At 41.1% G+C, this 13,324-nt stretch overlaps 1 protein-coding gene across 1 annotated transcript in view; it reads left to right on the forward strand.

Moving 5' to 3' along the window:
• Nucleotides 1-13,324, forward strand: part of PDE6C (phosphodiesterase 6C) — a 57,259-nt gene that overhangs the window by 25,721 nt on the left and 18,214 nt on the right. Inside the window, exons 8-13 of the mRNA XM_066598827.1 lie at nucleotides 924-971; nucleotides 1,203-1,352; nucleotides 4,078-4,221; nucleotides 4,300-4,365; nucleotides 6,586-6,732; nucleotides 12,083-12,190. Of these exons, the coding sequence (XP_066454924.1) occupies nucleotides 924-971; nucleotides 1,203-1,352; nucleotides 4,078-4,221; nucleotides 4,300-4,365; nucleotides 6,586-6,732; nucleotides 12,083-12,190 (663 nt within the window). The remainder of the gene's footprint in view (nucleotides 1-923; nucleotides 972-1,202; nucleotides 1,353-4,077; nucleotides 4,222-4,299; nucleotides 4,366-6,585; nucleotides 6,733-12,082; nucleotides 12,191-13,324) is intronic.

Here is a 13,324-nt window from a genome sequence, read left to right on the forward strand (position 1 = left end):
TCATCTTAAGGGGAATAAGAAGCAACCATCTGGCGATCCTGACCTGGGTGGCGAAACTGGACACCATAATGGGGATGCTCATTTACGTTTTTGCTATGGGGCCCTATCTCTACTATGTAGTCACTGTAGGAAGGGTTCATTGATTCATGTTATTTGCGCCAAATTCTGGCCCTCCCATCGGCACGGTGCAACAGAAATCTGGATTCATTTGAGAGGCAATGTTTTTTGACTGCTCAATGATACATTTTTTGCACTCTTTTACCCACTGGAGTCGCATCTTTCTGTTCCCCTTAGACAACAATGGCACTGGAACTGGTTGTCTGCTGTTATAGCCCATCCGAGCTAAGGAGCGACGAGTTGTGCATCCAGACATGTTGGTTGGAGCACCAGAGTTGTATTCAGTTGCAACTTGCTTGACTGCCAGTGCTTGACATCCTCCTTTGACCCCTTTTTGATGAGTTATTTATGTATTCAGGATTCTCTCTATTTGGATGTTTTTCCTCAATCACACCATTCTTGGCATACAGTGCTCTCAAACGTGCTGCATGAGAAAACCCAAGAAGTTTGCCAGTTTTTGAAATACTGACCCTATTAGTCTATTACCAATGACCAGACCTCAGTCGAAGTCACTTAAATCACACAATTCTCCATTCTAATGTGAATTCACACAGAAATTAATCTACAAAAAAATTGTCACTTGATTTTATGCTGCACTCCAGGGTCACGGGTCTTATTTCCATACAGGGAAAGGGCTGGTATCTATAATAAAAGGGCTATTCAATGTATTTAAAGGTCACTACATAAAATAGCAACTTCCTAATATATACCTCAAATCAGAATTCCCCCCTGCTGAAATGCCAGCAATGTTAGACTGCAGTCATGATTGTGAACATTTACATTATTTTATCTTTTCTATGTGTCAGATTTGCAACATGATGAATGCCCCCGCAGATGATTACTTTAAATTCCAGGTGAGAAAATGATCATATACATTTGTTATTTTTAATATTCGACTTATCATTAATTGTACAAAATTATAATTGACCATCAATCAGATGCAGGTTTAAAGGGTGATTAATCCTATACATGTAACCAAATGCCTTGTTCTATCAGGAATGTCTTCTTTTTGTAGAATGCTGGATGATAAGTTGGTGAAGGGACAATAAAGGGTGGTTTGCTTATTTCTTTTCTTCTTCCTTTAGAAAGGGCCGGTAGATGAGACAGAATGGACTATTAAAAATGTCTTGTCCCTGCCCATTGTGAACAAAAAGGAGGAGATTGTGGGTGTCGCTACATTCTACAACAGGAAGGACGGAAAACCATTTGATGAGTATGATGAGCAAATCACTGAAGTATGGAATTTTTTGACCATCTCTTTATAACTAAAGTCTTTGGGTGAACTTGTCTGTATAGAGCTCTATAAGCCAACATCAAAGCATAATAGAGTATGATAAGTACTTATGTCAGTTGACAGACTTCCAAAGTGTGTATGGCTTGTTGGTATTTCTAGTTTACCTATATGACACAGTTTAATGGGGGTGTTATACAAAAAAAATTGTGAAGAACATGCTGGTTCCAGTCTAAACCTTTAATGGAGAATTGTTTTTCCTACTGGGTCATTTCCACTGAAGTAACTAGACATAATAGAAACCTATATGTGATGGTTCTCTGAACTTCCATGAAATTTAAGAGCCCTTCCCATTTGCCCACATGGGCCCAGATATTTTTGATGATGGCTCTGGTTGGAACACTATTGATCCAAATGTCATTACCTGGTCGGGACGCATTAAAAGTCTACATTGGACCAATTTCTGCAAAGATAACCCTAAGCCACAGAACAATATTTGCTAAATTGCAGATATGGCATGGCATGAAGAAGGAGAACCCAATGAAAGATTGACAACCATCATGTGATGCTTACTGTATATCTAGTCACTGTACGACTTGGGTGATATTTTATGATTTCATATCAAACCTTCAGAAAGAAGGTAGAAAGAATTATACATTCTTGACTGACCAATGTTTAGATAATATTTCAAAAATCACCAATACAAATTCCTACACGTTTGGAGCAACCACCTTAGTCATAGTTAAGTCATTAAGGACTTTGAAACTTGGAAGTCTTCTATTGATGAAGATGTTTTTACTTGGCATTTGAAATATAAGTCCCTTTTTACTGGGAATCCTTCAGAGTGCAGGATTACAAAGTCAGCACTTCCAACAATATATCAAATGTGAAGGCACACATCAGCCATGGCTGCAAAAAATATAGTAACAGAAACGCATGCGTCAGGACTCACACACATATAATATCTGAATAAAATTCCACAACTGCTGTTAATACTAACTGCATAAAACAATGAAAGGTTGCTCGTGCATATTTTGATATGCAGTTGTGCAATTTTAATCAGATAAATGTGCATGAGTATTTATTGCAGCCATGGTTTATTTTTTGGAAGTGCTGACTTTGTCTTTTGTTGAATATGCATTTATGGAGGAGGGGCTCCCTAATGTGGATTTTGGTGTGAATTTTCCACTGTGGAAAATAGGGTTAGTAACCTGTCCAATAAGGTTCACCTGGACATAGCAGATGGGCCCATATGTTTTGATCCAAATATGCACTAAAAACCTTGCATTTTTAATTGGTTAGTATAAACAATTTATGCAATTTGATTTGGATATGGTAGTAAATGTGTACGAGTACCAGAGAATTCTTCTTTTCAGTACTGTCATCTTTGACACGCTGTTAGGGCCCAGTTCAATGGTCTGGCCATATCCCTTTTCTTAACTCACCTGGAACACTTGGCACAAATTTCTCAACTTGCGAAATCCCTCTGTAGTTTCTACAGTCATTGGTGCAAAACCTTGCTCCGTCAAAGGAGAAAGCCCTTCAGAAAAGGATCTCTGATAGAGATGAGCGAATCTACTCATTTCGAGCAATTGCTCGATCGAGCACCGCGATTTTCGAGTACTTCAGTACTCGGGTGAAAAGATTCGGGGGGCGCCGGGGGGCGGGGGGAGGCGTGGCGGAGCAGGGGGCAGCAGCGGGGAACAGGGGGGAGCCCTCTCTCTCTCCCACTCCCCCCCACTCACCCACGGGGCCCCCGAATCTTTTCGCCCGAGTATGGAAGTACTCGAAAATCGCGGTGCTCAGGCGAAAAAGGGGTGTGGCCGAGTAGGTTCGCTCATCTCTAATCTCTGATATTCCCAGACTTGGAGTCGGAGGAGGGTGGGGACATAGTGGCTGGATCTAGCTCTCCTGTGCTCATTGGTAGGCCTCTCACACAGGCGCTTTTTGCGGTGTTTTAAATGCAGCATTAATCGTGGTATTACCCTCCCATTGAAATCACTGGAGCTTTGCAGACATGCACTCGATCGCGGCATTGGATGATGCTTTCCAGTGCCGCAATTTTCGTGCGGAGTCTGTTCTATTTTTTGCGCTTAACGCACCTCATTAATGCTGAGGTGTGCTAAACCCTGCTGTCAGCCCCAGGGAGTAAAATTGCGGCATAGCGCCACGTTTGAAATCGCGGTACTTTTCCACGTTCATGTGTGAGAGCAGCCTCAGAGATAAGCTGGTACAAATTACATCTTTACATCAAATCTACTATACTACTGCTCGTTTGTTTGCCATGGGTATGTCTCCCTCAGCAACTTGCTTTTGACTAATTAGGCTATGGTCATGCATATGTTTTGGCAATGTAGTGCTCGGTAGGACTACTGGCTGATGTTCTTGTATTTATGGAATCCCACTACGGGGCCCCAAAAATCATTCACCCTTATATCTATCTCTTTGGGCTGTTGGGGGATATCCTGGTAATTCTGTACAAGCTTTTGTTCTTCTATGCCAAAAAGGTAAATTTATTGAATTGAAGCATCCTATGTTTTCTTTTTTGTTTCGACATTCCTTTAAAAAAAAAAAATGTGTACGAGTGTGAAAGCATATGTTTCTGTCCTATTGTGTACAGACTTTAGATCCGATTTGTATAAAATTCATAGTGGCTACAGTCAGCTGACCACATGGGATGATCTATTTGCCTTGAGTTATAGCACTGATGCCTTTTTTTTCTATTACAGACCCTGACCCAGTTTCTGGGATGGTCGGTTCTGAACACTGATACATATGACAAAATGAATAAATTAGAAAACAGAAAAGATATTGCCCAGGAGATGCTGATGTGCCAGCTGAGGTGCACACCTCGAGAACTTCAGACTATTTTGGTAATTTACTTCAGATTGTTTTCTACTTGAAGCAAGGCTGAAATATGGCGTCTACCTAATACGATGTTTCCATTTCAGAAAACGAAAGAAAAGTTAAATAAGAACGTAGACGACTGTGAGGAGAAAGAGCTTGTGAAGATATTGGTAAGATGCTTAAAAGAACCTGACAGCAGATGTATTGTACCTACATTTATCAGATACTGATAAAACTGACCTTGTGTAGAAGTATGTTTAGCATTAAAATTGCATATGGATTAATGTTTCTAAAGAATTTTTAAACATTTTGACTTAAAGCCTACATTTTTTAGTCCAAATAAGGGACTTGAACTTGCACTTGCTTGATTGTGCCTGCAATATACTGCAATACTTCAGTATTGTGGTGTATTGTATTTTTAATGTTCATATATTAAGCCCTGGGCTTAATATGGTTTATAGATGGCATCCCTGGAAGCCTTCACTAGGCCCAGAACTAGCATAGTCTCCATCGTCACCTTGCAATCTCACCAGTGATTCTCTTCCCTCTCCAGCTGACAGCGTATATGCCGCTGTTGGAACTGACAGCACACATAAGCTGTTAAACAACCGCAATCAGTGCTGGCAGTTTGTACCGAGTGTCAGCTGTATCAAACAGCCGGCCCCCAATGGATATGCAGTGGGCTCGGCTCCCACATCTGCTTCATTCTGCCCTGCACCTCATGTATGTCACAGAGGAGGAGGGGGTAAAAGAGAAGTGACAACTTAATATTTTTTTCTGATATATATTCATTTTTATAGTTTCTTTTCATTTCCTGATTCTACATTTTTTATTCTGTTTTCCCTACTGCACATGACTATGTGCGCAGCCATCTTGCCTTGGCTGTTAACAGCATTTAGAGATATGCTTTACAGTAGTCTTATGGACCATAGGCACAATGGACCAGAAGGGATCCATTGACTTGTATTGGACAGTGTTGTGGGCATACTCTGTGACCTGTGCAGAGATGATTGTGAATGAATGGGGAAGTGGTGAGCTTTGACTAGGACATGTTTTGAATGGTGTATCCTGATTTATCTATATATATGTGTTACTGTTTATTGCAATCCTATCTGTGATGCTAATGAATTGACTGCTGAAAAGTTTTCTCAACAGAGCAGGAAATGTCAGACTAAAATTAAACTTATTGATCAGTGTTAGAGATGAGTGGGCACGCTCGGATAAGGCAGTTACTCGAGCGAGCATTGCTCTTCTTGAGTAACAGCATTCTTATCTGAGCAGGCTCAGGGGGGGGGGGGAGGTGGGAGAGATCTCTCTCTCTTCCTGCCCCGTTTGAGCGTGCTCGGGGGGACGGCAGGGGTGAGCAATGGTGGGTAGTGGGGGGGGGGGGGGGAGAGAGATCTCTCTCTCACTCTCCCTCCGCTCTAACCTGCCGCCCCTCTGAGCACGCTCAGACGAGAATGCAGTTACTCGAGAAGAGTGATGCTCGCTCGAGTAACTGCTTTATCCAAGCGTGCTTGCTAATCTCTAATCAGTGTGAAAACTGCAGGATTTCAGGATTAATATAAATAGTGACATTGAAAAATAAATCATCAAAAATTCTTTTAAAAATGTATAAGATAAAAAGCAGCTCATTTTCTGATGACACATTTTCTTCAAGTTAGTTACAGTAAATTAAGGAAAAGCTGCAACACTTCATCGTGTTTGTGAAGATTTTTTTAATTCACTAACATCCTTGGGACGTATGCCTTTCTATTGGTCCAGCTACTTGACCACAAGCTCGAATAAGAACTTTTCAGGATCAGTGGAAGTCCTGCTTTTAAGATTCTCATCTTTTAGCCAGACTTCAAAGAGTGTCTCTCGCTCTAGAGGACCTGACATGTTTGTGCGATGAAATCAATGGGCAGTTTGGGAAAAAAAAATTGGGTAGTGCTTCATTTTCCCTGTGATGGCGCTGCAAGGAAATTGAACAATTGCTATGAGGTTGCCTCAGATAATACAGCCGTAGAACTCCCAGTGATCAGCCTATGTTGGTGGACCCTCCTAACAAGAAGGGAATGTCTGAAGAAGGCAACGCTTGGAAGTGAATATTTAGAATTTTGAATACAGTAAATCAATCACCAGAAGTGTGAACAGACCCCAATAAAAGGGAAATCTACACCCTTTGATATTTGAAACCGACAAAAATATTCTATATAAAGCAGATACGGCAGAATCGCCACCTCTTCAGTTCATCACTGTAATGCCTATGTGGACGTTTTTGTGCTCTTCTAGGAAATGGTCTATAAAAGCAGCGACACAGCTTTAGGAAAACAATTGCATAGGTTAGGGACAGTCTCCCCGATTAATAGGATCCATCTGCTCACAAGTGTTTATCTTCTTTTGAACAGAAAGAAGAGCTGCCAGACCCCGCAGCGCTGGAACTCTATGAATTCCACTTTAGTGACCTGCCAGTGTCCGAACACGATCTCATCAAGAGCGGCATCCGGCTGTTTGTAGAACTCAATGCTGTGGAAAAGTTTAAGGTGCCTGCAGAGGTAAATGGCCTTACATGGATACAGCTCTCCTTACTGTATTGATATTTTATTGATTTTGTGCATGTGGAACCTAAGGCTAAATTCAGATCACTGATTTTTCATTTAACCTCCTAAGGACCAGGGTGTTTTGGTCCAAAAAGACCAGACACTTTTTAGGGATTTTACCCATGTGCTGGTTTTACGGTACTATTTTCTTTTGTCCAGCTACCAACATTATTTTTGCTGCCTTTTTTCTTTTACTTAATTTTTTTCAAATTTTTTAGTTTTATTAGGGATAAAAAGCTAAAAATTTTTTTTTTTTAAATGTATAGTTTATTTTTAAAATGACTATATTTACATTACAATCCTTATCAGGTTAAGGGTAATCTGCATCAGAAATTTATAGTTACATGGAATCTTTATCAAATAACTTTTTCCACATGCAGAAAATTATGGCAACACAGATTCCATACTGAAATATATGGGAGTTGGACTGTGTGTGGATTCACGTGTATTCCATGCCTAAATCTGCATGAAAACCTGTGAACAGAGTAGAGTACAAAGCTGATTAAACTAACGTTACACACACTGGATCAATGTTGGTGGATTTTGCTGTCTAATATGGAGGCATTCCACCGTCGCCCAATGGCATATTGCCAGGGTACAGAATTAGTGTTGAGCGAATCATACCAGTAGCACCCTGTTTCAGGTCAAGCTTTGCTAAAAGTTCGGCAGGAACTCAAATTGAGCTTTTAGAAAAGCTCTACCCAAAGCAGGGTTCTACTGGTTCACTCAACACCAGTCCTGAACACTGGTGTATAATACTGTCTAAGAGTCATGGGTCAGGAAGAGTATCGTTTCTCATTAGGGAGCACACGTAGAAGGTGTGAGGAGACTTATAAGGCCATCCAAGTTGAAGATGGAACAATACCTCTACAACACCACCTGTTCCATCTTCTCAAAGCTATAAAAGCCTTATATAACACTCTCAGATATACAGGGCTTTTATGGCTCTAAGACAGTGATATACATCAGTTTTAGGACTTTTGGTGAACTTCCGTTTTAGTTTGAACTAACTGAGACCAAACTGACTTTTTTGCAAAAGGACAGTGAACTAACTAGCCGAACTAAACTTTTTACAAGTTCACTTATCAGTCCACAGAAGCCACAACAGTGGTTGCAGTTTAATCTGCATAGACACTGCACGTTCTATTCTCATTTGTCAAAAAGGATGAGAATAGGAAATGTAGCTATTTTCTTACACATGTACCATGGGTCTATGTAAAAAGTGGCTCATATAGATAGCCACCTAGGTGTAAAGGATCTGTATGTTGTCCATGGAATACAAGGACAGCACATGGCCCGAAATTGCGGCTGTCTGAATAAGCCCTACTCCCAATCATCATCAGTTGTGTAATATACATTAATAACGCATAGTAACCCTAAAGGTTATGTAATATTATCTATCACTGCAGTGTCTCTCCCAATAAACCATGGCATTTACAAAAAAAACATTAGTCATTACGGCATTTCTCCTAATAAATGTCAGCATTTACATCGCTTTCCTAAGTAAACATTTCCCTTAACCCCTTAAAGACCAGACACTTTTTAGGGATTTTACCCATGTGGTGGTTTAACTGCTCTATTTTGTTTCCATCAGCTACCAAAATTATTTTTGCTGCATTTTTTTTTTTTCGTGACATGTAGGGCTACTTTTATAATATATTTTTCACTGACTTTTTTTCAGTCTTTTAGTTTATTGGGTGGGAAAAGTTTTAAAAAAATGATTTTTTTTAACATTTATAGTTTTTTTTTTTTTATATTGTAAATTTATGTTAAAATAAAGTATGGGAATGGGTTCTTCATTTTGTTTTGGACATTTTGATATATAATATGTATAATTTTTAATTACAGGGTGCAAACCGTCGGCTTTGGGTTATTTGTTTGTTTTATGTATTTATTTTATTCTGTAATTTTGTTTTACTTATTAATGTAATTATTTGTTTTACTATCTATGTTCCCCATGACGTTATATAAGACCTCTGGGGGACATTCACATGTTTTGGGGTTTTTTTTATTACACACTTTTCCACTGTAGCTCGGGCATCCATAGGAGCCCCAGTTACAGGGTAAACAACCCCTGTAGTGACAATAGTCACTGGTAAAGCTGATCAGGGTCTGCTAGGACTCTGCAGGTCTGCTGTCCCAGGGGATCCAAGCAGTCACGTGACTGCCAGCTCGTGTAGTAGAAGTTATACTCATTGAACGCTGTATACTAAAGAAAGGAGAAGGCAGAAAGGGTTAAAAACTCCTCCTGCCTTCTTCTTGAGGGTTCTCAGCTGTGACTAACAGCTGACAACCCCCTCTACTTCTGATTGATTGCAGAAGCAGAGGCTTTAATCCCCACCGTATTTTTTTTTACTATCGGCTGGGTTTAAAGCCCAGGACCAAGCATCGTAAATTTACTGCGCTTGGTCCTTAACGGGTTAATGATTAAAAGCATTTTACGTCATCTCTACAACCACACACTAGCGGCCATAGCATTTAACCAACTATGCTAGGTTAACTTATCTCACCCACGATACATAGACATTTCCTGTGTATTGATGGACCAGGTGCACTTAAGCTATTAAAGACGGGTCCTGAACAGGGAATCTTGCTCTATGACATGCATATATCATAATAAGGCATATGGACATGGTCTGTCTTCATGAGGCAACCCCTTTGATTGTCGTTATTTTGCGGTCATTATTTTGGGCCATCATGAAGGTCAGAATACCTGCAATTTTATCTTAGATACATTTAATAGGCTTTGCAGGATGTGATATTGATGACTTTTCCTTAAGGGAACCTGTCCCCATGAAAATGCTGTTCGGTCTACAAGCTTCATGTTATAGAGCAGGAGGAGCTGAGCAGATTATAGTTTTTCAGGAAAAAGATTCTATATAACTTGAAACCTAATAAATGACATCTCTGCACTTTCTACGCTTAGGAGTTCAGTGGGCGGTGTCACTCAATGACTGACAACCCTCCCTGTATGTGTGTGCTGTCAATCGCTGATAGGACCACCCACTGGACTCTTAAGGCAAAAATGGATAAACGTCAAGTTATACCGAATATTTCCCCATATAACTATATATCAATCTGCTCAGCTCATCCTGCTCTATAAAATGCTGCCTGCAGATTATCTTGCATGCTCAATATGACAGACTCCCTTACAGGTAGACCATCAATATCTGATCACCCCTGCTGATCAGTTGGATAAAGGGGCCACATTCATTTGAAAGTCACTGAGATGCTTTGAACTGCAATATGAGACACAACCATAACCAAATGTATAATTTTGTTCCTGAGGAAACAATGAAGGAGGATTGGCACTTACTGTAGTGCTGTGGCACTTTTATTCAAATGATTAGTCAGAATACTGAGAGTCAGGGGCGTAAGTATAGGGGTGCAGAGGGTGCGGTCACACATGGTCCCAGAAGCCCTAAGGGGCCAATAAAGTCTCTCTTCCACATATTGCAAACCAATACTATCAGTGAAGTTTTATAGTTGGGGGCCCAGTTCCAGATTTTGCACTGAGGCCCAGCAGCTTCCAGTTATGCCTCTGCTGAGAATCAGACCCTCCACCAATCAAATGTTGAGGATTTAAGGTTAGGCCAGCAGTATTACAACCCCAAATAACCTCTTTAACTTTGTTTTGCTTCTTGTTTTAATTTACATTGAATGAGGATAACAGGAAGTTTTGCCAGAGTCTATTCTGAAATGAATGGCTTCAGGACAGGGATCGGCAGCTCTGTGATCCAAGTAATCCGCTTTCTGCAAGACCTGGGACGTGGCTTTATCCTTGCTTGTGGGCTTTTTGCCCAATGATTATATACCATGTGTTGGCATACATCGTAACCTAAAATAACCTAAAGTAAAGGGAACATGAAAAATAAAGTAGAACAGTTTCTGAATTACTAAAGGGTTGATGCACCTTGGAAACCAATTCTCTATGAAGTAGCTATGTACCTCTAGGGCTACAGAGCACAAACACGTGTGATCTGATCTTGCAGTCATACTCCCTTCCATCTGACCTGTAACTCTTAGGGCCCTTTAACTGGGTTGATTGTCGGGCACAGAAGCCCCCAACAGTCATCCCAGTGATATTTGCTTCTGAGGATCTCTCAGTGAAAGGAGGTGGAATGGGTCGGAGATGGCTATGGCCGCCCACCTACATTCACAATAAACAGGCAGTTGTTCATAGATGAATGATTACCAGTTTACACGAACCGATTGTATTGGCATAAAAATCAAATGGCAAACTGAATGAAGAATGAATTATCATTCATCATCCATTTGTTGCCAATTACATTCAGATTTCTGTGATCCAGTGGAAATCTGAACGATTATCATTCAGTGTAGAAGGGTCCTTAGGTCCCCCACTTATTGTGTCTTTTTTGAGCTGTGTGCTAATCCACAGACAGCACATGGCCCCAATGTAGCCTATGAGGACATATATATTGACTCATGCATGTCCTATTCCTGTCTGAAAAGTAGGACACACCAATGCATGTCAATGCGCTGTCTCTGCGTAAATTGGACAGCACACAGACTTGTGTCCATGTGCTGTCCGATGTAAGTTGCGCCCAAGCCACTGTCAACATTGCAGCGGCTGGTTTACTACTACAGGCACAGCTCCCAGTGAATGCAATGGGGGCCGTGCCTGCAGTACCAAAAAGGGTCGCTGCAATACAGACAGCACTATTTGTGTCCAGCTCTGTCTGCACAGACAGTGGGCCCAGTGATCAGCTGATTCGCAGAGTTTCCCGCCAATCAACTATTGATGACCTAGCCTATCGATAGGTCATGAATGGTAAAAGTCTTGGAGAACCACTTTAATGACTAGGCACAATTTTGCTTGTTTACGAGCTTTAGTTTTACTTTTACATTAGTATTTTTTTTTATTTTCGCAGTTTTTCACTGATTGGCGAGCAGACAGCAAATAGAATAATTTTCATTGGACATCAATCTGCATGTTGTAGGGGACCTCAGTTGCAATTACTCATGGGCGTCTTACAGTATAACACGTTCGTAATACATACCCATTATATGGACATGCTAGACATGACATGGCAAGGGTTGTTTCATACATGCGCCTGGGGGTTCCAGTTTCCTGCCCCGTTTGGGGAGTAAGTAAGGGGAATCCCCGCAACCGAACGGCTCCGCCTTGGGACAGAACCGAACAGCGCTGAACGGACACCTGACTATATCGGGGTCCATTCGGTTTCCACCCAACTGCCCGGCTTTTGGACAGAAGAAAAAGCATAGAGTAAGTAAATACCCTAAAGGACAAAATCATGTGCTAAAGATATTTTTGCCTCACCAGGTCTTAACAAGATGGATGTATACAGTGAGAAAAGGCTATCGAGACATAACGTATCACAACTGGCGGCATGGATTTAACGTGGGACAAACCATGTTTACCCTGCTAATGGTATGTAATGTTCTAGTTGCTAGATATCTCATTCAGTCTGCTTAGTTTTTGAGGCCAGCTTCACACAGACGAGAAAATTGAGCAAGATTTGTACATTGCGAGACGCACAATTCTTGCATGAATATGAACCTCATTCTTTTGAATAGAGTCATAGACAGGAGTGATGTATTTCCCGTATCGCATCACGGGTAAAAATCGCGGCATGTCCCATTTGTGGGTGTGCCCTCACATCGCATCTCTCATTGTTCTCAATGGGGCCGGCAGCATCGCACCACGTGATAAGTGCACGCCATGCAATGCAAGGTTTTCCCATTGTCTCTCATAGTAAATACTGGTATTCCCCATGTAATAATTCTGGAGCATCACTTTGTAAAGCTCTGCATTGTGCTGTTCCTCTATTATAACTTCTGAAAATTTATGAATAAATTGACAATTGGGCGTTACCATTCCCCTAATCCTATAGTGTGTCCATACACTGTCTAATATTATCAGAGGTGTATGGATTCTGTTGTAGTATGTAGGAACAAGCATTATTGACAAGGGGAATGGAATTGTACCGTTGTCGGACGGAATATGGCACTTTTTATTTTCTTGATTCATGTGGAATTAAATCCCAGGCAGGATCAGGGCCCCATCGATGACTATGGTGAAATATAGCATCTCTGTTCAAATCAGAGGTTGTACCCAGCTGTTATATGAGGCCTAGAGTGGCTTTACCCTCTTACTGCCATATGATAGCAATAGTTACCACAAGTTAGTGTCATAATAGTCACAATCCATAGATGTGCTTGTTGCCTGAATTAAAGGGGTTGTACCAAAATTGACTTTATCGCCTATTCTATCTGATCACAGTCTGATCATGTTCCCTTTTCTTTCTCAATGCACCACTCGCAGTGAGGAAACCGAATTGGGGGGGCAGTCGATGATGCGTAGTGTTGCTCCATTCATTCTCAATGCAATTGTTGGGGATAGCCAAGTGCTTTGTACTTGGCTATTTCCATTGTCCCCATTAAAATGAATGGAATGGTGCAGTGCTTGTGCTCCCACAGCTCTATTCAATCTCCACTTCACTGTAGAGCAAGCCCGCAGTGAGGAGAAGAGGGGTAGGACCCTCCATTCTTGGGATTGGTGGAG

Source organism: Eleutherodactylus coqui, chromosome 4, assembly GCF_035609145.1.
Source record: "Eleutherodactylus coqui strain aEleCoq1 chromosome 4, aEleCoq1.hap1, whole genome shotgun sequence".
Lineage (NCBI taxonomy): Eukaryota > Metazoa > Chordata > Amphibia > Anura > Eleutherodactylidae > Eleutherodactylus > Eleutherodactylus coqui.